This window comes from Chlamydotis macqueenii, chromosome 9 (genome assembly GCF_036417535.1).
Source record: "Chlamydotis macqueenii isolate bChlMac1 chromosome 9, bChlMac1.mat, whole genome shotgun sequence".
In the NCBI taxonomy this organism is placed as follows: Eukaryota; Metazoa; Chordata; class Aves; order Otidiformes; family Otididae; genus Chlamydotis; species Chlamydotis macqueenii.
In genome coordinates this window covers 10,617,298-10,644,619 of record NC_141564.1, presented here as the reverse complement: position 1 = coordinate 10,644,619, position 27,322 = coordinate 10,617,298, and the positions used below count along the sequence as shown (strand labels likewise).

General features: G+C 41.2%; 1 protein-coding gene across 2 annotated transcripts in view; it reads right to left on the bottom strand.

Moving 5' to 3' along the window:
* Nucleotides 1-1,323: 1,323 nt before the first annotated feature.
* Nucleotides 1,324-27,322, bottom strand: part of UBXN7 (UBX domain protein 7) — a 29,302-nt gene continuing 3,303 nt past the window's right edge. For both annotated transcript variants that reach the window (XM_086754394.1, XM_086754393.1), the window contains 10 exons: nucleotides 27,164-27,311; nucleotides 25,463-25,530; nucleotides 22,899-22,964; nucleotides 21,416-21,528; nucleotides 15,806-15,952; nucleotides 15,311-15,401; nucleotides 14,032-14,159; nucleotides 13,208-13,601; nucleotides 12,387-12,466; nucleotides 1,324-7,781 (listed from right to left, as the gene is read on the bottom strand). In XM_086754394.1, coding sequence (XP_086610520.1) covers nucleotides 7,620-7,781; nucleotides 12,387-12,466; nucleotides 13,208-13,601; nucleotides 14,032-14,159; nucleotides 15,311-15,401; nucleotides 15,806-15,952; nucleotides 21,416-21,528; nucleotides 22,899-22,964; nucleotides 25,463-25,530; nucleotides 27,164-27,311 — 1,397 coding nt within the window. In that variant the 3' untranslated portion in view covers nucleotides 1,324-7,619. The remainder of the gene's footprint in view (nucleotides 7,782-12,386; nucleotides 12,467-13,207; nucleotides 13,602-14,031; nucleotides 14,160-15,310; nucleotides 15,402-15,805; nucleotides 15,953-21,415; nucleotides 21,529-22,898; nucleotides 22,965-25,462; nucleotides 25,531-27,163; nucleotides 27,312-27,322) is intronic.

Genomic DNA, 27,322 nt, shown 5'->3' with positions numbered 1-27,322 from the left:
AAACTGGAACTGTCAAGTTAACACAGCGAGGAGAGGCACACATGCCGAAAACTAAAGAGAAAGTCACTTCCAAGATACCCCTGGAAAGGTGGCTGGCGCAACAGCCGCCTCCTGGGCTCCTCCAGAGGCCAGTGCTTGCCAGGAGGGTGTTAACCATGGAACTTGGACAGCCTCCCTCGGGAAAGCGTTGGGATTGGGTAAACCAAGCCAAGCACATTTGCCCTACTCTCCAAGGCATGCTGGAAATGAGTCATGATGAACACTGGCTGAAGGTTTTGGCATGACTGTTGGCACAGTCAGTCACCCTATTCCATACCCCTTTGGAGAGTTCAAACAGGGCAAGGCTTGGGGCAGTGTCTGAAATTACTGTTTCAGTGGAGACTCACCTACAGTCAGGAACACGAGAATGACCCAAGATCAGTTTCTTAAGCGTTTGTTTCCCCACTGTACCTGCTAAGCACTTGTCCAGAAGGGACTCTGCTCACCAGTATTTCATGCGAGGCCGTTACAGGAACGTCCCAAGGAGCCCAAAAGACAATTGCAGAAGTTAGAGGTTCTGTCTTGATAACACCTATACCAGGAGAACATTGATGGTTCAGAATAGAAAGCTTCATTTTCTCTGCTTTTCCATTGGGAAGGACGGAAAATCCTAGCCCTACCTCTTTCTGTTCCTTTACATAAGGGTTTTTTTCCTATCAAGATACCAAAAGCTTGTCTCACTTCAAGATTTTGCGGCCTCTAGAATGGGCTGAAGCTTTCTTGGTCTAAGCAAGCAGTTCTCTGTAATCAATCCCTTATCAGCAGGAACCGGATGCTTTCTGCTGAAGTCAGTGACCTGGTTGTATTTATTATCAGACAGCATAGTGCAAATGAGCTTCAAATTCAGGCAAGCCCTGCCCTTGCTTGCTAGGCAGACCTGGAGCTAGTATCTAAAATAACACACATTCGGGCTTTTTCAGCTGAGCTGCAGCTTCTGCTACTTCTTTTGTAAAGAGACTCAAGGCCAACGGAAGCACAGCCAGGATAGGAAAATCATAAACTTCCCATAGGCTCAACAGAAGATACGACACCCAGACCTGTTCTGCCGAGTCAAGATTCACAGACCAGGACGCAAAGGAAAAAAAAAGCACCCAGTCTGACAGTTTTACTAAAAAGTCAGATACACAGATATAGGGAACTCTGCTTGATTTTTTTCCTTCTACCCCAAATAACCTTAAGGAAAAAAACTCAGAAACTCTCCACGTAATGCAGGGACAGACTTTCATTAGAACTAAAACAACAAAAAAGCCCCAAACCCAAAAACCAAGAGATTAAGAAAGCTACTGAAAACAGTTCATTTTATTTCCAGGATCAAATATTACAATAGGACATTTACATATATTTATAAAAAAAATGCAGCAGTTGTGTATATAGATCAGAGGTTTCCTTGAGTTTGGTCCCTCCCAGCACAGTGAGCTGAAATCTTCAGAATGAATCCTCTCCCTCCTCCCATGTGAAGTTGCCATTGCTGAGGAAGAAAGTGACTACCATAAAAACTGACAGGCAAAGTCATAATTTTGAAACTGTAAGTTCACCAATTAGGGGAAACAGTCTCATTTCTAAAAATCATCTATTCTATAGTCTGGTGTCTCTGATGAGGCACCACGTCTCCGAGCTGAGTTTTACCCAGATGTTCTCTGTATAAATCTGTTCTATGAAATAGCACCTCGCCCCACTGCTCCACGTACTTTTACTATCTATCCCTCTATACCTTAAAGTTTCAGCACCATTTAACAACAGTTACAAAATGACTTCTCTCTGTACTGCAGACACTCACAGTAATTAAAGACAGTGACCAACTCCCGACCTTCGGCAATCACCCATAATACACCCACATCAAACAAAAGATAAAACTGAGGCAAGTAGAGGCACAGATGTTGTGCCGCATTCTCCAATTAAAAACACGAGAGTGTGTGTGCATATATATGTATATACATATGGCTATATTTACGGGGAGTGAGCAGACACTAAACATCTCATGGACAATAGGAGACTGGATTGCAAGTCATCCTGTACAACACCACAACAAGAGTATCCATTAACCTCGCTGGTTCTGGAGCAGACAGCAAATTATAACCAAACGCGGTAAGATCTTGGGCTCCGACAGCGAAAACCTTAGCAAGACTCTCTGCAGAACGCCAAGCAACACATCCCAACAGCTGGTCATCAAACATGTTCAGATCAACTCCAAACACACAACTGCGGGCATTTCCAACAACACAGATGGCCAATATAAGGTTGAAAACATTAGCTTTGCTTCACCTTTAAAACAGTAGCTATTCCATTTACAGAAAATCATTTCTGTTAAAATAAATAAATAGAAAAGGCTGAGGAAAGCAGAGGCTGCATTCAAATCCATTAAAACAGCTGGACAAGGCACATCCAGTCTTTATGGGACTGAGACTTTGAACTTCACCCATCTAACACACATCTCTGCTACCCCTCCCCCTCTTGGAATACAGACTATCTATTTTTCACTAACTTGACTAAAAAGGGATTACACAAGAAGAAAGTAGTGACATTTACTAAAAACTAAGAAGGGATAAAAACTAAGTGATAAGTTCCTGAAGTGACATGCGTCTTCCCATTCACACGGATGTTCCCACACAGGTCTCTACGTTACATTTCTTCTCATGGTTTAGAAAAAAAACATAAACATCACATTTTGTGCATCTCTGCAGTGTTTGATACCTGACAAAACACAGCCCAGGTGATGCCCTGCCCCCAAAAGAAAACTGCTTTCATTTTAGCTCTTGTTGCTCTTCAATCCCTGCAAACAAGCTTGGTGCCCCGGCACGAATGGACTCCAAAAGCCAGGATTCAGCATCCCAGCGTCCTGGCGGCTCCCAGGGGCGAGGAGCACATCCTCAGATCTGGCTGTCACTAGCTGCCCGCACAAGCTGCAAACTGCATGTCATGCCCTCTACTACAGGGCAGCTGTGTTCACAGACCTCCTGCACAGAGACAAAACTTTAAATTTTTGAGGATGCTGGCTTTTCTTTCTAGTTCTTCAAAGAAACTTTTCCTCTTAGCCACCAGGAACTGAAGTATACTTAATGAAAAAGTTTTCAATAGTCCAAAAGCGTATCAAACAGCAACGCACACAATTACGTGGAAGTTTTCTAAAAAGTGTGTTTGAGAAATCGGGCCCTTCAGCAGTGAGGTTTATTTATTAAAATACATACTAACACCAGCTACCAGTTTCTGCAAGGGTACAAACCATAGCACCAGCAAAAGTGGGAGCTAGCGTAAGCTGGTGCAGAGGAGTATATAAATTTGGTAGTCTTTAAAAAATGCATCTACAGAAGTAGTGGCCCATGTGAAACGCGAGCTGTTTGCAGCAGCGAACAACGGACATGCTTTACAGACAAGAGGTGTTATTCTCCTGTAATAGCAAGGCAGCAGATCTAGCGAGCTCTGGAAAGTACGCCGCTGCAAAAATTGCTGTTTAAATATACTTAGGAACAATGGTACCTTTGGGTGCCTTTTTATAGACAACTATATTTCACAAGGCTGTTACGCACATGCATGCACATTCTTTTAATAGTGATGTCGTCAACCTATCTGATTTATCAGGAAGGGCAACATACTTCAGTCCACGAACGTCAGAAATGTAAAAATCACAGACCTTAATTCAAAGCTTAACGGAAATAACGCAAGTACGCCCAGGAATGTTTGGCACAGCCTTTATCTGCTCTTCTTATGTCAGCAGGTAATGCTGTGAGGTCGATGCTGGTCAACCAGCTTGACTTAAGAGCATGTATCACCAGGAAGACCTGGAATTCTTCTCCAGGCCTCTGAAGGATCACGAGTGAGAAGCCAACAGTAAACACATCAACAGCACCTGGCAGGGAAAGCCAGCGCACACTTTGCCTTCTGTTTCTGAATACCAGTTGTGACTGTGACTAGTAGCTGCAATCAGACACTACATTTCAAACCAGAGCATTGTTAGATGAAGAGCACACGCAAAGGAAACTTCTCCGCAAGCAACAAGAAGCTACAGCATGAAACACATTAGCTCTGTTTAGTCTGCTACCCAGAAAGACTTCCACTGTCTACATGCTCTTCTGCTCCTCCAAACCCATGACAGTCCTTGCAACACAACACACAAATTATGGCCAAGTAACACCCAGCAGAAACCACAAACCACAGCCTTTGAAGGATTTTTTTCCTTCATCTTTCATATTTCAAGATGTTATTTTGCAAACGGAGACTGTAGGCATTTTTCCCAACCCTGTCAAAAGCAATCTGAACTTCAGATTTAACATCTAGAAGCTATTGTGGCAAAGGCTTTTTATAAACACAACCCAACTGGCTTACACCTTCACTGCTACAAGCTGTCACAGGCATAACTCGGTTAATGTTTTCAGCCACGTTCCTCAGGCCAGCAACACACATTCCTCCAAACTCTAGAAGGCTTCAACTTGAAGACCTGAAGAGGTTGTATCCTGGTTGGCGCTGTTTCTTAACAGCTTTCAGCCACCACAGCACAGCAGATTGATGCGAGTGCTGCAGCACTGCACTGTTTTTATTTGGGTTGGGAAAAAGGGGGAAAAAGGGGAGATGAATGAAGGGAGAGAAGAGCCACATGCAGGGATGTATGTTTCTTAAAAAAAATTTTCTCTGCCTCAAAGACCAAAGCAAAAGAAAACTGAAAGAAAGAGCACATCATGCCAGAAATACAAAGCAAAAGAAAATAAACAGGCTCATAATTTCTGGGAAGAGAACAAACTACTAGGAACTGCGAGACAGGAGAAAAATCTCATTTTCAATGTAAATAATTTTCACATTCTTCTTTCCTTGTTAGGGTATAAAAATATTAATATTTTTCTAAATAAAACCCCAAGAAAGAATAAAACTACATCAGAGCATAAGCACTCCTAGTCCCACTACACCAGCAGGCAAAACCATTCACCATGCTTCAGATGCACGTTTCTTGATGGTTTAAAAATAAACCCGCGGCAGCCAAGTCTGCTTCCTCATGAGAGAGGGGACTTAGCATTAGAAAAACAACAAAAAGCTAATTAACCTAGGGCGCTCTCAGTTTTGTTTTTGATAGCAAGATGCTGAGTGTAAGGGGCAGGGAGGAAGAAGAGGAGCTACCCATAAAACTAGAAAAGTTGATGTGGAAGAGTGTTCCAAGAGTGGATGCAAACCCAAGCCCGTCCAAAATGATTCAACCCTCCACCAGCAAACACAGCCCACCAAAAGCAACTCACAAGAGGAATTGGTGGAACCACGAAGGCTCCCTGCCTTACACTGGCGGGAACAGGCAAGCCAGCAGGAAAGGTCAATGTGCTCCCATCCCAGCCTGCCTGTGGGACACGAAAGGACTATCCACACACGGGCTGCGTGTAGATACAACACACTGTGTCCTGTTGGCAGCCTGCCTTAATTTTCTTGTGGCTAACCACAGAAGAAGAGGTAATGACTTTCAAGACAACAAACCTCAGAGTGAGTTACTCCAGCTAGACAGCTGAAGCTACTTCAGGAAGCATCAGACCTACAGAGAAAGTTTCCTTCTGTCCCGCTCTCTCGTACATCCAAGTCTGAGTTATGAATGCGGATATCCTAGAAACACAAAGGATCCTTCAGTCTAGAGGTGCCACCGCTGCTTCACAGGCCAAACATCACCATCCTCCCCTCCTCTGCTGGCCTTGCAATTCACTTTCTAATGCTAGGAAGCAGCCTCCACGACAGGGTCTCTTTACAAACCAAAACTGACATGCAATGTCACGTCAACCGTTGATCAGGAAACTGCGATCGGATTTTCCTGATACTGCTTCTTGCAGTGGAATGCAAAATAGCTTTTATGTAGAAGGGAAATAAATCTATACAACTGTATGATTACATGTAAAACCTCAATTACGAGCAAAAACCAGTTGTGAGCTAGTATTATCATGGGGAATGCAAGACATTGTCTGCGGTTTCCTACATTTAAAGATCCCAAAGTATGCAGGCTGGTATGAAATTAAAGGCAAAATATCTTGAAAAGTTTTAGTCTACAGTAAATTTGTGACTACTGAAGTATTTTTCCTTAACAAGAATAATTATCTGACAGTTGCAGAAAAAGTTAGCAGTTATGGTACATCTCACACGCCTGGTTCCTCACTGATGAAGGGCACGCTAAACAGAGTTCTTCATTGTAAATACACAAATTTGATATCCACCTTAAGGACGGCTTGTTAGTTAACTTTTATCCTGCTGTAATACCTACTGTAACAAAAACTGATCAACAGCTCGATGTCTAAAGAAGACACTGGAAAAATAGGGCACTCGGCACAGCCCAGTGTATTCACAGGATATGCCTGCAAGACTTCTGGGGCCAGCTTCCAGAGCTGAAAAGAAAGCCTGAACAAAGGAGTAGCTTTCCGTACAGCCTTCCAGGTTTAGAGATAAGTGACAGTAGATGAACATGAAAATAGACTAAAAAGCAGCCTAGAGCATTAAAGCCACCAGGCTGTGAAGTCTTTTATAAAACATTAATTAATTCCACAGTCTGACAAGGCTGTCTGTGTTTTTAATTAATAAGGAAAACCTGCCTAGGACTTGCTGTCCTGCTCAGCTGCAGCCAGTGCTCTAAAACCCCTGCAAAGCTAGTCACTCCTGGGGAAAACAAAACAAAACACCATGCAAAGGAAAAAAAAAAAAAGTCAACTGTCAAGTTTTTATGACAGTTGTTTTCCAGAGAGTCCAAGATCTTTACAGTATCCTGCCACCTTCCATCATCATTTGCAAAATCCTGAGAGACAGTAAGAAGTAGACATTTAGGGAATGTTGGGCAGAGAACAAATGGAAACTCCAACTCCTTCTACCAAGGAGTCAGTTCTGCTCCAGCAGTGGACATGCAGCTTTCCCTCTGGGCCAAGCAATTTCATATAGAATACAGATACGCTTGGGGTTTTTTTGGTTAGTTGGTTCTTTTGTTGTTTTGGTTTTTTTTCCCCACTATGTCCACTGGCAGCATTTAAAGCAGGAGGAAAGCATGCATGCAATCTAGAAGCCTTTAAATTAGACGGAGGCAAAAGTATCTCACCACAGCTCAACCCAGCTCCTTCCCAAAACCCAAGTTTTCGCAGAGTGCTAGATAAGTGACCTAGGCAAGAAGGCTGTAAGGTTAACGGAGGCTGTTCGTGTAGAGAATCCAAACAAAGGAAAGACTGTACTGAAGATTACACTCTCTCCTTAGAGAGATGACTCAGTGCCTTATCACACTCTATTTTCAAAAATAAATTAAACAAAACAGATTTAAGAATAGCAGCGAGAAGAGTATGTGTATTATGGCCACTCCAAGCCCCAGCATACTGGATACACAGATGACCGTTTTACTTTATTCCATTAAAACAAAGGAAAGATGTTGTTCCCAGTGCTCTCTGCAAGGCCCAGGCTGAGGAAAAAAACAAAACTCCGAACAAACTCATTTGGTCACTAGAGGAGGAGAAGGGAAGAAGAGAGAGAAGGGTCAACCAGCTGCCTGCCCAATTTCAGCACTGCAATCTTGTGACCCTCAACTGCATATTTAGTTAGTGTCCCAGGCAAAGAGGGAGGGGAGGAAGGCTGGGAGAACTCAGGCCACAGTGCTAATTCCTTTCCTGCACAAAGACAGTCTCTTGAGGACACAGGCCTGCCTCCTGTAACGTGGTCTCATAGTCCAGGTGAGACAGTTTCCTTCGAGGAAAGTTGGTGAGGAGTTCAAAGCGTTCATTGGGGTATCCTTTTGCCTGGACATGTTTCACAAGAGCCTGGAGAGAAAGAAAGGCAAAGAACTGTCATATAATTAAAAACAACATAAAAGAATGTAAAAAAAGATCCCTTTTTCCTTAAAAAAAAAAAGAAGTTTGTAATCACAGACAAAGGAAATCTTTAAATTTTGCAAACAGTATAGACCTTGTTTTACTTCAATGTCTAATGTGACCCACTCATGGTAAGCACAATCATAAAAACTAATTACCAAGTGATCTCTCACTTAACTGATTCTTTAAACAGAAGCCATACATAATAGCACATTAATTCCAGCAAGCTGAATTCCGTATCACACATTCAAATCACAGTAAAATAAGATTTGAAAAAAAAAAAAAAAAAAAAAAAATCTCCTTAGGTACCCCAAAACAGAAAACAGAAGCCCCCTCACTTGTTTATCAGGTATCACCCTAACATTAAACCTAAAAGCCATCAAAGAAGGATTTTTGTCAGGTAACATTTACAAAAATAAATGCAGTACTTTTACTAAATATTTAATTTTCTTCCTTGTCTTCAAGAAGCGTGAGGATTTGTGGATTTTTTTGTCTCTTTTTTTGAAGCTCTTTTCAATTCATTGACTTCTCTGTCTACAATAGCAATGGGGCAGGACAGAGAGGTCACTGAGATAAGGAGTACCAGCCTCACAACCCAGCAAGCACAGATATCAAGAAAAGCTAATGTCCATGCTACAGTGAGAGAGATTTCCCAAGTTCATCAGGAAACACAGGAGGTGAGAGCATAAAGTACAAATAGGCAGGGATAGAGAAACAGAGATTGGCACAACAGTAGGGGATACAGCAACAGAGCAAGACTCAGGCAGAATGAAAAGTCATAGCTTTTTAAAGAGGGGGAAAAGACAGTATGTAATAAAACAGAAAGGATGAAGAAATAAGGGGGTCCCAACCATACTGTTCGCACAGTTTTGGACAGCAACTTACGCCGGTATATTAAGTGCAAGGAGGTAAGCTAGCAGAATTAAGCTTCTACTAGTAGCTAATTATTCCACCAGCTTCCTCTTGCTATTTAGTTGCCACTTCAAGACCACAGCAACCCAGCACACAGATAAAAGTGGTGGCAAACAAGCACCTGGCAGTTACTGCCGCAGCTCACAGGCAAGAGGCTCAGGAGATCACTTAGGAGGCTGTTCATTTTAGTGTCTGTGTTTCAGCAGGAAAGCTGTCAGTCACACTGTGCAGACGCGACACAGGACATGGTCTCCCACAGCAGCCTGCAGCATTCTTCCTAATATTTCAGGGGCATCAATGCAGGTGGAGCACAAAGTCAAGGAGCTGCAGGAAGAGATCAGGATGTTCTGCTGCATCAGGGAAGATGAGCAGGGAAGCAGTAGGATGCTGGCAGCAACACTGCAAGGGCAAGAACTGAGGCCTCATGGTGCAGACAGAATGGGATGACCAGAAGCAAGACTCAAACACACAGAGGACAGCAACTTGAAGGACAAGGCACCTTGAAGACTCATGACCTCTGGCAGCAAAACAGCAACTCTCCCCTTATTTGGAAAAATTAAGAACAACAACAACAAAAAAAAATCAGTTGAAAAAAACAATACAAAGTCTTGGCAACAAATGGAGAGGACAAACAAGTTCCACTGGAAGACACAACTGGACCCACTGGTCCTACACAACAGGTCAAAACCAGCAGGGAGACCCAGCAGTACACACTGGTGGCGGGGACTCAGGCACCCAACTGCTGACTTAACTCCGAGTCTTTGAAGCCTGCTGTTTGCCCAGAGACAAGATCCAGGATTTCACGGAGAGACTGTCAAAACTCATCAGGAAAGCTCAACATGTGTCTGCAGTGCACCCTTGCAGCAGCGACAGCAAACCTGGGCTCCATCAACAAGAGTATTGCTGGCAGATCAAGGGATGCTGTTATGCCACTCTGCTGGGCCACACCTGGAATGCTGTGTTGTTTTGGTCTCTCCACATTCACAAGGGACAAGGAAAAACTGGAGAGGATCCAGTGGAGGGCCATCAAAATGACCAGACTACAAGATACACATTGGTACATGAAGAAAGGTTGAAGGACTTGGATTTGTTCAGCCTAGAAACGCAAAGACTTGGTGGGAATATCATCGCAGTCTTCCAGTATAGAGAAGATGAAGGCATTTCTTTCACAAAGATGCACAGTGACAAGAGACAACACACACAAGTTGCTCCAGAGGAAATTTCATCTGGATGTAGGGAAGGAATTTTTTACTGTGAGAGAAATTAAACTTTGGAGTAAGCTGCCCGAGAGTCTGGTCATGTTCCCTGCTGGAAGTATTCTAAAACCAGCTTGAGAGGGCCCTGGATAACCTCTTCTACAGCCCTGCTTTCGACAGAGGGTTAGACCAGATGATTTCCAGGGATCCTTTTCAACTTGCACTTTTCCAAGATTTGATGACTGCAGAACAGCCAGGGAAGTACCTGCATGGAGATTTCTTCCAAATTCATCAAAACCCACACACAAACCTTTGGTACGAGGAGACTGTCGCCCCAACCTGCTCTTTTACCTGGACCGTTCTCTAACAGGCTTTGCAGATGACAATGCCTGTGTCTGATGAGGAATACAAGTTAAGTGGGCTTGACTTCTTTTTCAGGTAACAAGGATGATGAAAATTCCTTTACAAAATACTACATTTAAAAATTCAGTAAAGTTTACTGCCCACATCTTCCCCTGACCTCTTTCGTGCACACTTTACAACACTTAGTAGACAACAAGTTATTCAGGCAACCTGTCAGCGATGCAGATGAAGGGCTGATCTGCTGAAGAGTGAAAGCAGCTACTGAATTGCACACAATGAGCAATTACTTCTATACAAAGGCAGTGTTCCCTTTTTTTTTTTTCCCCTGGGGGATAAAAAAAGGGTTATGGTAATACTGAAAGCATAAGCACATCCTGGAGACAACAGTGTCTAAAGAAGTCACTCCTGATCGATAACAATGCAATGATTAAAAAAAAAAAATTTAAAAAACAGGCAGTGTTGAGTGTTTGTGAGAGAGCAACACTGTATCATCAGTTAAAACTTCCAAAGTACAGCTGTCTCCTTAAACAATTTATTTTTAGAGTTCTGGACACCATTAAAATAGAAGTAACTAAGGGCTGAAAAAAATCAGCACGGAAATGATGCTCACAAAGAAATATCTGAGACTCAATGTTGATCAGACTGAAATGGCTTTAAAAGATCACATGACACAAAAGCTGCCTGTTCAACTCTGCAATAAAAAGGTATCTTTACCCACAAACCTCAAGTCACTTAAATTCCTCTGCTGACTATAGAGCAGGCAGCAGCAAAGGAAATCACATACCGAGATTAACATCCTTTAACTACCGCAGTCCATAAAAGGAGTCACACCGGAAGTAATTATCAGGAACATATCAATATTACACCTATGTATCACCGAAATAAACTAAGTGTCCAAAAGTGCTAAATGTTGAATAATACCTGCAACTTTATTTAACAGACTGCTTTCAAAAAGCACTTAGGATATAAAAGAGTACTTGGAAAAAAATATTATACACCGACGAATGCTCAGACAAAGCAAGAATGAAGGTCTAAAAGCAATGCTCTGCCAGTGTTCCTCCGCCTTTATATCTCAGTCCCAGGACTCCATGTGTAGCACTGCAGGCAGTCTACAACCTTATGCTTACACTTGGTTTTGAGAGATGGCAGTATAACAGAGAGAACTTTTTTTTCCCCTTTTGTTTTCCCTTTTGCTAAGGATGAGAATATGAGCTTGAGATACCGTAAACTTCCAGAGTGCTGCAGTCTTGGTTATAGTCTCATTTTCTGTAAGAGAGGTGATACTTTTCTTCTAAATCTGCAAGAAATCCTTCTGAAGAGGTGTGATTTTGCCTTCCCTAAGACTTCAAAACAGAGCTTTTAGGTTCATTACATTAAAGCAAGCTTAACTGGCCACTGTGTCACAAAAACTCATGACTAACAGGAATATATCGACCTCTTTGGTGGTCTGGAAGCTGATGCTTCCAGATAAGCACCTGCAAAATTTCGATAGCACACCATCCACATTGACTTCTCCAAGGTAACTAAGCCTAAAGCACTGTTGAGACATGCACCTGAAGCACAGTAATTAAATAATATCGTCACAAATTTCTTTTGGGAGAACTTCCTCCGAAGTCTGCTCTGTCATCCATGTGCAGAAGGAAGTGTGCAAGTATGGTGAAAGAGATGGAGAAAAAGAATGAAGAGTTTTGCCTTGGATTTTACCATTATCTGACCATGGGCAATGACTGAACTTCTCCATTTAGGAAAAAAAAAACATAAGCGAGTGAGCTGAGAGTATTTTACAGTAATTTAACGATTAATGCAAAAGCCATTTTAGAAAGGAAACTAGCAGTTTTGGGACTTCAGAAGACACTGGAGTGTACAGGCAACCCAAGCAGCAATGGAAACATACAGAGCCAGCAGAGACTGTTCATCGGAAGAGAGGAATGATACAGAAGAAACAACAGAATTATAGTGCAAGCGCTCCCTGGATTTATCACTTTCACTAGATTCATTTTCAATAGTGCCACCCCAGGATAAGAAATTCTACAGTTTCAACTCTCCTGTACTCAAAACAAGGATTCCGATTAACTCCACTCACCAGAAGTTTAGCTTGTTCAGGCAGTGAAATTTGTTCCCTCTTTCCATCTGGATACCTTAGCATCAGCTGTGCCTTTGGTCCTAGCATAAAGGAAGTTACTACAAGTTAACAAACAACAAGGAAGCTGAATTGAGCTCTTTTGTAGATTTTAGGCGGCATGATTTACTGCACAGCAGGGTTAAGGACTGGAGACAAATACAAGGCTCCAATCTATGAAGCTATACTTCTACCACATGTGTTTAAAATCTACATATCAAACTGAGGACTGTTTCAAGAGTTAATAGTAGTGAGTTAAAACAGTCAGCATTCCCAGAGAAAAGCACGCTGTGCTACCTCTGCCTCTGAGACCACCTCACTCTGCCGCATCCCAGCTCAGGCACCCCAGGGAGGAACAGAGACTCCAGGGACTCCTTTGTATCAGCCAAAGTTTCATTACTAAAAACTCAGTCCAGACCTGTCAAGGCACCCAAACTGACTGCGCACGAGGTGGAGCTGATGTTATGCTGCTTCTCTCCACCATACTGGTAGAAGCCCTGCCATATGCACCTGCGTTACACCAATGCGTACTTAATTCATGGACAAGATCTCAAACTAAGGAACTCGTGACTAACATGACTTAGCAGTTTGTGGCATCACTATGCCAAAGTGCTGCCGCTGGCAAGGCGAATCGCTCAAACATCTGGTGTCAAGGAGGAAGTAAGACAGAAGACTTAGCTTTTCAAAACAAGGGATGAAACCATACTTGTCAGCGTACTAAGATTTTCAGGGGAAAAAAGAAAACAAAACATAGGTCACAAAAAAAAAAAAAAGTGGCAACTTACCATTCACATCGCGGCGCTGAAATTTAATTTCAGGCTTGTCAGTTGACTCCTCCGGTATCCCTGCATCAATGCAGGGCAGTACTCTGTGATTTGATGTTGTCCCAGGCTCAGTCCTTGCAGGGGGCTCAGGTTGAGACCTCCGGCTCTCCTCTTTTTTATACCCCAAGTCCTTGTGTGGAGACTTCCTTAACTTGGCAGGAATCTCTGATTCCTCCTCCTCCTCAGATCCACAAACTGAAATAAACTCTTCGCTTCCAGAAAAAAGCTCTGATTCTGACTCCTCATCTGACCGACTCTCCTGCTTGGCCTGTGAGGAATCAAAATGCGTCTCCTGTAACGAGGCTTTGATAGCAGCTTCCAACTGGCTGTCCTCGCTGGCATCAATGAGACTCTCCTGTTGAATACAGACATAACTCAATTACACAAAAATTGCTTTTAAATGTGTACTGAAAATCAAGAGAACATCAGTCTTCCAAAGAGAAGTTGCTAAAACTGTCAGGAACAAACAGCATGGATAGCTAGTCCCGCTACAACTACTTAATGACTTCTCCTTGGAGCTTCACATGGAGTGACACATTTTCCTTCCCCACATGCACAATTCTGTGACTGCTAAATCCAAAACAAATGTCCAAAGCACAAACTGCACAACAAAAATAGTTATCGTGGGAGAAGGCATTCCCAGGTGCACCATATTTTTGCATGCTCTTGCACTAACTCATTAAGGCTGTTCATACTACTGAACGGGAAATCAGTCCAGCTGGATAAAGACAGGCTGGCATTTTCCTTCCCGTTCCTCCAGTCCTCCTAGAGGGCCTCATACTTACTGAGCGGGAGCATTTCTGGGGAGGGCTAGTAGAATGGCCATCCAGCTGTCCATGCTCACTCAGGAACCCAGTTACTTGGTCCAAGAAAGAAGTCACATCTAGCTGGTGCCACTCCACCAGTTTCTGGCCTAGGGAACAAAAGATGTCACAAAACACAATTCCAGCAAAAAAATTGCAGCTTAGTGGTCAAACACACCAATTCACTGCTGTGCATGCACTCTGCAAGAGTCCGTATTTGTGGAACTGCAGCTTCCTACAGGCTACCACCTGATCACTGCACAGCTTCCTCCTTCCACCCCCTTGAGAAGGTCTCAATCATGTGCAGATATATATACAGACCCTGTTTATTTCTTTTCTTTTCTTTTTATCTATGGGAACATGTGCCCGGAATGGTGAATTAGGCATCAAAATGAAAAAAAGCCAAACCACTAAGTTTATAAAGAAGCATTTCTACATTCTTGTCTGCTTTTATTCTACACCTTGGCAAACAGCATTTACTTCCATAAGTAAAGTGCTAAGAAAAGTCCCCTAACTTCAGTTGCAACACTAAAAAAAAAAAAAAGAAAAAAATTGTTTTGAGTGGTTTAAGTAGCAAAAAAATCTCAGCTCTGATTACAGACACAATTACTTCAGTCCTAAGAAGCAGGAGATCAGACAATTAATATAGTTGCATTATATGATGGTAAAAGAAGAGATGGAGTTGGAATACCAAAAAAGTAACAATTTCAAAAGAGCTGGAGGGGGAACAGAAGTTTGATTGCGCAGTTTAAAAAACCCAAAACCAAACAACAAAACTAAAGCCAAAATAGTATTTCAAAACTAAGATACAATTTAGTAATTCATCTCTCAGTCTCACAAAGCTGCTGTGCAAGGAGCAGGAAGCAGATTCATGTAATGCTTACAAATATTGTGGTTTATTCATCACATCAGTCCAAGCAGCTTTTAAAAGGACACTTTAAAAAATTAAAAAAAAAAAATCATTTCAGAATTTTACCACCAGGTGGTACTATCTTTACTTTCCAAGCAAAGTGCTAGCTAAGCCATACCAAATGTGATAACCAAATACACAAAATTTCAGCAAGCTTTGGGAGTTTTATGCCCAAAACATATTGCTTCACTTCTTCAGGGACAATAAGGTCTCTCAGAGAGCAAAAAAATGTAACTGAGACTCCTCAGGTGAATGTAACACATACTGCGAAAGATGGTATTCTAGCCTACAGCTGCCAGTCCTTCTCACGGGATATATGAACTGCAGGTAACCAACTGTCACTTATCTTACCTGTCCTGGGATCCAGGATGGAGACATAAGGGAAGTCTGCTAATTTATAAAACTGTATATACCTTTGTCCTTCCTCACTGTCATGGTATACCTACAAAACACCATGTTGGCAGCAGATTACTGGGTGCAGAGGGAACACAAACAAACCGTATCTTGAAAAATGTAAAAAGTTTTTCTCTATTTTACAGTACAAAATGGTACGTACATTTTACAAATGGTACATACAGTTCTCAGTAACTCTGACAAGCTGAAAATATGCCTCTAACGCTCCACATATGAGAAGCTGTGTGGTAACATACTGAAAGCACAAGTGAAAGGCAGTTTCTGCATTCAAATGCATATCCATGAACTACGTCTCCATGAATTACTGCATCTTTTCTGCAAGTTCACCAAGAGAACTGCAACAGTAGCATTTTATTTTAAGAAGTCTATTTTTTTCACTGCCCCATCTACCAGGACACCAAGTTACCTGCACAGCCCCATTAAATTTCTCACCTGCCAAAAAATGAAATGTTCCCGGATTACATTCTTCACAGTCTCATTGCTCCAGACATCGCGGTTGAGACACTGACAGGCAAAATCTTGCACGTTCTGAATGTTTATCATGAGCCATTTGTTCTGCATCTGACCACACTCCTTGGCCTGTAAGCAGAGACCAAAGCTCCATTAGCATTAGATAAAACTGAAGAGCCAGACATAACCAAAGCCAACAATGATCAGTGATGGCTTCTAACATTGTCAGATTTTTCACCATAACCCCTTCACAGTGAGAAAGATGGACAGTGCTAGTGAAAAGGCATCCACAAAACAGAAGGCAGGGATGAAAGACCTGCTTTAAATGAGACTGATTGAATTACAGAATCACATTGACAAACAGAGCTGCTGGATTTCAACAAGCTAAGCACAGGGTGGGAAAAGCAACTTGGGGGAAACACAAGGACACTGAATAAAGTATTTGTTCAGGAAAGAGTGTAGTCAGTCACACTGATCTGACAACAGAGGAAAGACCTGCTCGTTCTAAAAATAAAGCTGTGGATCACCTTCTATTTAAGTAGGCTGCATAATTGACAGAGGACTTGCATTAATTCAACAGGACCCCCTCTCTGCGCATTTTCTTTTTTCTCTCCAAGTTTTGAGTTACTCTATTACTGTGCAACTGCCGAATTAGACATCCTTTTTGGTGCTCGTTATCCGGACTGCAAGTGGGGAGGAAGACATGAAGGCACAGGAAGAAATCTTACTGGTTTGAGTCACAAAGCTGGCATTGTCTGATTGCTTGGTTGCAAGTTAATAGTAGGAGTTTGATCAAGAATGTAATTCTGATCGCTGAACTGTCATACCTGTTGAAAAAAAGAGGGCTATATCAACAGCAGGAATGCTCTTACCGCCTGGAAAGACTGCAACTAGCATGTGAACTCCCTTTCCTTTTAAAAGAGAGAAAAAAGTATTTCCTGCTGGTAATGAACTTAACAGCAAATTCAAGGAATTAAGATGTTATGCAAGATTTTGCTGTTCAGGGCAATATTTTGTTCCCCAAACCAGAGTTTTTACTTTTAAAATTAATTTTAGCCAGTGCACTTTCAAATAGTCAGCCTAGCCAATGTGTGATAGACAGGTGAAGCCCACACAATGAAAGCAGGTCTTTCATTCTTCACTTCATAAAGTGAAGAATCTCAGCCTACAAAATTAATCCGCATGGTCAAGCGACCTGCAGAGCCAATTTTTATTTTGCTTAAAGGAAAAAAAAAAAGGAATGTAGAAGCATGGCACAGTCCTCCTGTTCTCACGAGAGACTCACACTAACTACTTACCACTAGTATTACAGTGTCAGAATCCAGTATTTGCTCACCAGGAGAGAAAAGCAGGGCAGGTGATACCTAAGTAACTGGTAAGGGTCTTAAAATATAGTCATTATGCTTTTATTTAAAAGACTTGTTTTAAGCTAACTGTGGATTTTGAGAACTAATTCTAAGAAACTAGTTTAAGATGAGGTCTAGAGGTACTGCCCAAGTTTAAAGGGAACAAAAATCCTTACGTTATTTGAGTCCATTGGATTGCATTCCTATGTAATCCATGTTGGATTAAAAGAACAAACTCAAAAATACATAACGAGGAAGTTAGAAAGTGCATCTCACTCTTCTACACCTACTTTGCATATTTTTCAGTATCACTGAAAACCCGGCTCTACCTCTCCTCCGAGCAGCTAAGATCCTCAAAAGGATGCAAGCAGGAAATTCCACACAGAACATTTGCAAATACGAGTTTTCACTTGTAGAGCAGGTACAGCTTTTGCAACTACTTTTAACTTCCTTCTAAAAATAAGCTTCACATTTAACATTTAACAAAGGACACAGCTACATTGCTACCACCTCACACACACACAACTCTGCTCTTACACAGTTACTGAGGTTTTTCTGAGGGGGTGGAAGGAAAAGAGTGCAGAGGAGGAGGCAGGGTAAGAAATGCTGTGTGTTTGGAGATTACATGGGCAGGTCATGGCAGTGACAAAAGAAGAAGGGAAAGTTCAAAAGCTGTTTTACATATCTCAAAAGCTATGTCACATGGCTTTAGAGCCCCCATTTCTCCTCCTCCTTCAAGGTATAAAGGCCAGCGCCAGGCACTTAAAGAGCACACAGATAGGGTAAGTACACAATAACCACTCCTTGCAAGCATCTCTGTCCCAGCTTTCAGCAATCACCAGAGTAGGGAATTTCAAACGCAGAGGGAGTGAATCTCAGATACAGGGCCAAACACAAAAATACAATACAAAACCAATCTGCCCTAAGTTTACCTTTACCCTTTCTACTCATTCACATTTTTCACCACTAAGACCAGTTATAGCAACAAACCAGCACCCTGACTGGACAGTATGTGAAAGAAGTCTTGTTTTACACTCAGAACTGGATCTCACTGGATAACCTCTAGCTCTTGCACTACTAAAAATAACAAGTTTTCATCTCATTTGACTTTTCTGAACCATGTATGGTTTATAAATGTTGTGGCGGTTCTTCCTTGCTCAGCTTTGTTGAAAAGCACTGCTCCTTTAAGTCAGCAGAGAGAAACAAGGAAGCGGACCCAGCATCTCATGACCTTACAGACATCTGCTAATCAAGTGTGATTCAGTTTGGAAGACAACAGGTGACAGAAAGTCAAAGCACAAGATTATCTAACAAGAAATATCCTATCTGTGCTACACTTACACTTCTTGCCCGGACCAGGGCATATATCCTCTCAGCAGCCAGTCATTCCTGTGCCAAAGGTGCATCTGCAGGCCATGCTTATGCAAGCGGCCAGTCTAGGACCAGTACCCAAACATAACTGCGCTATTTGAGTACAATGACTAGATTAGCTTCCAAACTATTGCTGCTTGCTACACACAAAGAAAAACTTCAGTATCAGTTGTAAAGCAGGGAGCAGCAAGAAAAGGTTTAACTTGTCAAATGAGGAAACTTCATACAGATAGACTTGAAACTCTGCAACATTACATACAGATACTTCACAGAAGTACTGAAATCCTAATCAGTGCTAAGCACAGAACTGCAGGCACCAGAACTATCTCCTCCCTAAACAAGAAATGTAAACATAGCTCACATAATACGCATGAATAAAAGAACACCTGCAATTCTTGAAAGCAGTCTTTGAGATTAGAACAAAACTATGCTGTTCTTTACAACCAATGTTTGGTGTGCGATTTATTTATTTATTATACTCCAGTGATTTATTCCTAGTAGATTCTACATTAAGGAGATAACTCTGTATCATAATACACATTAAAGCCCAATATTACAGTCAGGAAATGACAGTTAAAAGTCCCTTGTGCAATCTTAACTGACTCTTACAAGCCTAATCATATAACCATGCAACAGCACTCAAACATAGACTTTTAGTGATACTGTGTATTTAAGCTCTGGAAGTTTCTCTGAAATTTTCTAATAGGACAAAAAGGCAATTCAGGTTAACATCTCTCTGGCCCATCACTCATTTGCCTCTGGTTTATATAGCCCCATTCCACCAGCCACTAGGTAACTAACCGTTACAGGCTCAGCAGTCGTGTTCAAAAAGCCTGCAGGATCAAAATGAAGTCTTGTACAGATTTTCTGTATCAAATCTTTTTCACCACATTTCTATGGTGTAATTAATTTAATAATACAATTAACTGTACAGGTATAGTAATCGTAAGTTGTTCTGTACATGAAGCACACATTACTTTTTAACAGATGGCAAACTGAAAAAAAAAAGTCATTCAACACTTGAAAATTTCTCTTCAGTGAAAGTCAACTCTCATCTACTCTTAAAAGCTTGTATTACTGAGTTAAATGAAATGGCAACTTCTGGCACCTTACTGATAAAAAAGTTTCTTTGTAATTGAAGAAAAATCAAGTTTCTTGGCAAAAACCAAAGAGAACAAAATAACTAAATCTACCTACCATCAAAATCAACCTTAAGAGTACCTGAAGAGGAGCAAGAAAAGATTAAGCAAAGATACATGAAAACCTTAGTAAGACCAGAAAGCACCACTCTTGCCAAGATTGAATAAAGTCATAAATCCTACACGATTCTATGATAAACGTATGCAGCACAACACTGGCAGACTCTTCTTGAACACCTGTCCAGAGGTTAGAACACATCACACACCAATAATAAGAAGAAAACTCCAATCAGATTAACACTAAACTACAAGAGCATCAAAATGACAGTATTTAGTCTTTGGTACTTTGGAATGCGATAAACATCTCTGATTTACTATACAGTTTATGTATGTTTATCTAAGCATACAGAGAAGGAAGAAGCTAATAGCAGCCTGCTGGACATTAAATTTTGACAGACTGGTTACTGGATTTTCAGGAGGCCCAACATTGTTGCAAGCTGAAGCAGAACAGCAGTCTACAGGCAAAAAGGTAAAATGGAAGGGGTAATGGTCAACAAATTGAGAAGCTTAAGATTTTTATCGCAATGAAGTTGAAGAGCATCAGTTTGAAATGAAGGGTATCCCACGGGACAAGGAACTGTACAAGAACACAAGAAGGTGAATACCAATACCAGAAAGTGTACATGTTTAAGTTACTGCAAAGAACAGGGCCAGGTGTGTATATACAAACTGCCCCCTCCCTTTTTTTTTCTTTCTAATTTACAAGACTGAAAAAGAATGCAGAGACTTTAGGACAACCAAATCAGTTATTTCATCTTCTGAAACTACTTTTGACTGTGGTGGATGCCACAATCAACACTGCTAAGGTCTTGTGCTAAGGCACAAGAAAAGACTAGCACACATCTCAAATTCTACAGCAGAGGTCAGAGTGCACTCGCTGACTGTGTACATTCGCTGGCTGTTTTCACGTGAATTCCCTTTACTCTTGCCTTCAGCCACATGTTCGCTTGGTTCACAAACAGCTCTGAATCACAGGCCCAGCAGGTATCATCAGCTGGAGGACCTGACACAACTTTGTTTGAAGTAAACCCAAGGCAGGGATGCCACAGCCCCAACTACTTGAGTCTGCTCATCTGCTTCCATGGCACCAAATTACTCGCTGAGGCAGACACAGCTATTCTCCATCAGCATCCTTTCAAACCTGGAATTTTGTCAGAAGATTAAACATACAGAGGGCACCATCAGAACACTGGAATTAGTGACAAGCCAACTGATCCCTGGTGATCTGAGAAGCATAAAAAGAGAGATGAGGGCAACAGGATGAGAGCTGGAGGCTCAATAGAGGCACGCAGCACTTCTCCAAAAATTCTCCAGCAGTGCTCTAGTATTTTTGCGTGGCAGTAGAGGCAAATGTCAAAAGAATGTAAATAATATTTTTGTTCAGCTCATGGAGTCAGATCTCCAGCACTGTTTGCAGCACTGAAGTCTTTCACCAAGTGTGACTTGCCACACTGACACTGAAACATAAACAGTGTGGTCTACCATCATTAGTTAAGTCCTTCAACAAGTCACCAACAATTCCAGACTAAGTCCATCGAATATTTATCACTATATGGGCCTTTGTAACTTTCTGATCATCCAACAATGATCATCCAACATGCTAGCAGCCTAACACAAAGCTCCCTCACTGTACACCATCATCACATAAGGAACTGCACCAAAATTTCAAAACTTACCGTTTCAAAGCTCCCTTTGTGCATCAGATCAATGGGAGGCCTGAAGAGGTCTGCTAGAGTAGTGAGTTTCTTATCTACTGCCCCTCCATTTCGTAGTTCCTGTTCTTGTCGAACTGCACAGCCCCAAGAGGAAAGGAAGCTGAATTAGACAAAATACTCACAAGAAGGATTTATTATAGGCTATACACTCCTACACAAAACTGCGGCACGAGAGTCACAAAGTTAGACCACGCTGAATAAGGTTAGCTGCTATGTAAGGTGAACCCCACTCACCCTAGCTATCCCAAGCACTGCACATTTATTTCACTTCTAAAAAACATCTTAATAAATTTAAGTATCAGCAGAGGTGGTCATATGCCAGTATTTGAAAACAAACGAACAAAACCAAACAAACAAAAAAGCTGCAATTTGTCCCCAGTGATGCTCTTCAAATGGGAAACTGAGCTAGATTGTAGCATCTTAACTTTTACTCAATATCCCATGACCAAACACTTCCCAGCAGTGAAAAGAGTTGTTAATGGGCACAGCATACAAACAATTTTTGAGCAGACACTGCATCTCCACACAGGAAAAAAAGCATCCTGGTGGAGCAGGCCTAGGAACATGGAAATAATCCTGACTTCCATGGCCAGGGACGCTTTTTCAGAGATAGCCAGGTAGTGATATTCATCTATGAAGTTCTACCAAAAAGCATGATAAAGTTTCATCATAAGCCCCTAAATGGTTTTAAATATCGTGCATCTCTAAATGTCTTATAACAAAGCGGAGATGATGAGAAAAAATTTAAGGCTATGATGATCCTGTAAATGGTGTATTTTCATTTACACAGCTGCCAGTGGCTTCAGTACTCGATAAGTCCATTATTACTGGAAAAACCCGACCAAACCCATCAGGGGAAAGAATGTAATTACGAACACTTATTTTCAGTTTGGCATCCAAGAGCACCTAACTATGTGGGAACCTGGTCCATGGTTAGACCTCCTGAACACTCCTGCAACATCAGCAATAACTACACAACTCTGACTCAGCTGTGAAACATCTGGTGTCCTGCTGTCAAAGAGTCATATTCTGTGAAACTTAATGGCTTAAATAACAGCCAATGCTTTGTCATTTGGAGATTCTGTATATGAATAGATAGACAGTGGTAAACGACAATTAAATTCATAAGAACCTTGTGTGTGGCCAAGGAAGAAGCATCATGTGTCTATTAATCAGTACTTTTCCTTCAGCCACCCCAGAAAAATAAACTAACAGCCTTAACTGGACCACAAATGTGGAAGAGATGTGTCAGCAACTACAACAATGAAAAACTTAACAACGTTATTGAAAAAAAAAATTGCTATACCATAGGCAATTTTAAAACCATTTAATTACTGAAAGCTGTCATAGCCTACAACAGAAACTATTTTTCTATTTTTCAATCTTACTTGCATAAAAAAAAAAAAAAAAAGAACCTCTCGCTTACTGATCTGTAGACACTTACTGGTTTCTGTTTGAAAATCCCGAAAGCCATCAAATATTGAGCGTGCAGGTCTGCGTCTTTTAGGAGCTTTTTTAAAAAAGAAAAAGATATTTCAATAATTATTTCCAAAGTACACTATCAAAATAATTACATATTAGAACTTTCCATCACATGTGTAGGACAACAGACTAAGAACCCAAAACATCCATGATGTGGGAGTAAGGTCATTAGGAAGGGCTGGAGGAGGACGGAAATCGGTAGTCTGTCAGAAACATTTCCTAACACATCCTACCTCCAGCAAACCTTACCCCAGAAACAAAACATCTATAAACAATACACAAACGGTTAAAGTTATCCCCTTCTGATGGGCTCACCAAGCACTCCAAAGCCCCATCAGTACGTAGTGGCTGTGCTGTCACAGTATCAACATGTCACGATTCCGGTCAAGATTTTTACAAAAGATCTTCAAGCAGATTAAAAACTTAAAATAATATTTTTGAAGAACATAATTTTGGGATAATATTTTATTTATTAGTAACCACATTCATTTTTTCCACAAAGCATTTCTACTCTTTTCCAATCTTTTATCTGGATCCTGTCCCAGCTTCTCGGCTGGACTGGCAACAGCCATGCTCTTCCATTGGATGCAGTCTCACTATCTGCAAGGAAACCTTCAGAAGAGCTGATGTGCAGCTGGGCAGAGACAGTGGCCCAGGCAGATAACTGGAATAGCATCTAAAAGTACCACTGAAGTCCTATGGTACAGCACAACTGCTGCACTTGGGATGCAAAACAGAACTGCCTGCCAAGACTTACTCCAACTATTCATCTGCATTACTATTAACTGAAAGCAGAACAATTTTAAGATAGAACTTCCAAAGTGTAATTGTTACAAGACAGAACAAATTAAACAAAGTAACACAAATACAGCATATATCTATCAGAAAACTGTAGTAAGAAAAATCCATTTACTGTGAAAAAGCATGACCTATGCACAGGTCACAAAGCAAGTACCTCTAAAACTTAATTTTAGAGACCTTTCTGGTTTTGCATCCTGTTGTGGTTTAACCCCAGTCAGCAACCTAGTACCATCCAGCTGCTCACTCACCCTCCCCAGGGGGACTGGGGAAAGAATCAGAAAGAAAGGAAAACTCATGGGTTGAGATAAAGATCATTTGCTAGGATAGCAAAGGAAAATATGATGATGATGATGATAATAATAATAAACAAATGCATAATTTCTCACTACTTGATGACCTGACGACTGATACAGCCCATGCCAAGCAGTGATCGCGTAACAGAACCAATAGCAATCTCAGAATAATCCCGAGAGAAAGAGAGCTGCTCACTGGCCAACCCCTCTTACATACTGAGTATGGTGCGTATGGTATGGAATACTTCCTTTGGCCAGTCTGCATCACCTGTACTGGTTTTATCTCTTCTAGCTTCTTGCACCTGCACATTAGCGAAACGCAGGAAGCTGAGGAAGTCCTTGATCTCTTAGCAACAACTGATAAGTTCAGTGTATTATCAACATTCTTCACATACCAAATCCCATACTAATTCCAAAACAGCATCTACTGGGAAGAAAACTAGCTCCATCCCAGCCGAAACCAGGACAAACCATTAGCAGCATCTTTCACCTTCTGACACACCAAGGGCACAAATAATGATATATAGTTCTTGTTCCTGTCAACAGGAGGACGACACTGCCTCAGAAGGCTAGAGGAATAAAGTCTAAAAAGAGAGTGCCTTAGATCTCCATACAGATATGGACACTATACAGAAGGAGAGGATAATGCACCAGTTAACCCAGTCCTGCTACAGAAGTTCCACGCCTGTGCTGCTGTAAAAGAACCACTACAGCAGAGGTTTGAGACTGAGGTTTTAAGATTCAGAACATTAGCGTATTACTTGAGTACTAAACAGTGTTTTAGACAAGCACCTGAAAGAAAATAGCACTTCCATCACTTGCTTCCTTAGAGCAAAAAAATGTTGCAAAAGCAAAAGTGATACACAGCTTCAGAAAACAAACAAGAAAACAAGCTGCACGGTGCAGTTTAAAGAGCAAATTAAATTTCAAATTGAGAAAGGGAGAAAATGATGAGTAACAATACAGTTTAGCCCTTCTTTCTAATCCATCATCTCCCTGAGAAGCATGCATTTGTCCTCTTCATTTTCACTCACCAGTCAAAGCTCAAGCTTTTGTCCCACCCTCTTGAACAGTTTAACAGCAGTATCACATGGTTCTAAGCCCCTAGAATGCAGATGTATACTTATCATAGCTAATTGGCTGTTGCTGCACAAAGTCTCATGAAACTGGAATTAGCAAATTGATACCACTGGGAATGTAGCACCTCTAATGTGCGAGGTTTTCAATAACACGGGTGTATTTCCAAGTATGCAATCATGTTACATGGCAGTAGAGTTGCAGAAGGAAAAAAAAAAAATCAAACAAACAATAAGAATACATGCAGTGTTTTCTTCATATTTGGCAAGTTCTGTTTTTGTTTTGTCACTTAGCCTACATCAGGGTAAAGAAAACAAAAAAAAAAAACCAAACCAAAATAAGAACACAAACCTACCTCCAAACAAGGGCTCAGGCTCTACTAAAATTTCTTGTTTTTGAGGAATTGGAGCTCGTACTTCATCCCTATCAAAGAGGGGGAAGAAAAAAAAAAATCAGAGAGATTATAATATTAGAAGTAGTATATAGACCACACCCGATTGTGCTCCAAAGGCTCCTGCAACTTGAACTAGCCAAGCATGCTCCTGCACCGTTGCACAAAGTCAAGAGATATGGGGTCAACAGGCACCTCAAGAGATCATCCATCCCCACCTATGGCACTGAAGCAAGACTTAGTACACTCTGCGTTAAGATCTGGCATGGATGACCTTTCTAAGTCTTGACAAAAGATTACACAGATCCCAGGCTTTGTCAATCTACTATTCAAACATTTTTTTCTTCTTCAATAACTGTCTTAAATCTTGGAAAAGTTTCTTCAAACTTAGCAAAGGCTGTTAATTAATCTGCTTGCCACCCTCCTTCCCCTGGTTATCTACACAGAGGGGGAAAAAAAAAAATTATCTTCCTTTGAAGAACTCTTTGTAGTTGTAAACTGTGCAAACTATGTGGCTCTTGACCACACAGGTTTCAAAAAGTAACTCATCACATCAGCAAGATGCGCTAACCTTGTTATTAACAACATCTTTGCTGTTATGAAGTTATTTATTCTCCGTTTTGTATCTGCATATTTATTGTTCTCTCCTTCTAGAAGTAACACTAAGCTGAGCAGCACCTAGATGGTGTCAAGTATAAAAAAGTATTCCAATAAAAACTTGAATCTTAAGTCACTGATGTGCCAGAAGCTGCCTAGAAAGAACTTTAACACCTATAGATACAGAATTTTAACTTCATTACCCGTCAAAGGCTCAAGCAGGATGGCACTTGACACCAATTATGAAGGTAAGTACTAAATAGCTGTTTACATTTATATATGTGCTTCAGAAGTATGAGTGGCAAGAATTTTCTCTAAAAGTTAGTTGTCTTTTTCCTAAAGTGGGAGACTTTCATAAAGACGAAAGCATGGCTAGGTTTAATTTAGAACATTTAATTAATGTGACTTATACCAATTAGCTTCCACTCAAAACATTCAATTTCTCCCAAGCAGACAAACTAACAGTCAGCACTGCAAGACTCTACCACACTCAAGTGGAACAACTCTTTTATTGGCATCTGATGTGTAAGACACTCGTGCAGACTTTATAGTGGCACACTATCTACTATTTCTCTGCACACTAGCGTACATGATCTAGCCTTTCCAGTGCCAAAGCTGGGTACACTTAAAATAACACAATCAAACCCTTACAAACTGGACTAAGGTCACTACATTTATAAGAACCAAAACCACCAAACTCTCTAACTGCCAAATTAATGTAAAGCAAGATGACTGGAACAATTTTAAAGTAAGAATCTCTTACTACTGCATCTCCAATTTAACATCTTGAGCTCTGCTTTCAAAAAATGGTATGTGTAAGCTACAGACAACTTCAGAGGTACATGCAAGAGAGACTAACTTATGCTGGTCTACATACCAACTTAGGTAACAAGAACTTAGCCAGAACAATACTGGAGCAATCAATTTAACAAGATCATTAAAGAAGCACATATTACAGTGAGTTGATAGCAGGTTAGACGTGACAATTGTCTCATTGGTTCTGCCTTACACTATTAAATTCTTAAGACAGACTACTCATTTATACAGACACGTTCTTCGGGTACATACTCAGTGTGTGGTCGAACAGCAGACACTCCTGCAGAACTGGTGCTAGGCTCCTCTGCTATGCCTCCACCATCCAGAAACATGGTGACAGCCATCTCCAGATTGTTGTTGCATGCTTCAAGCATGTGCTTTCCCACACTTTCACTGGCACCTGTAACGCCA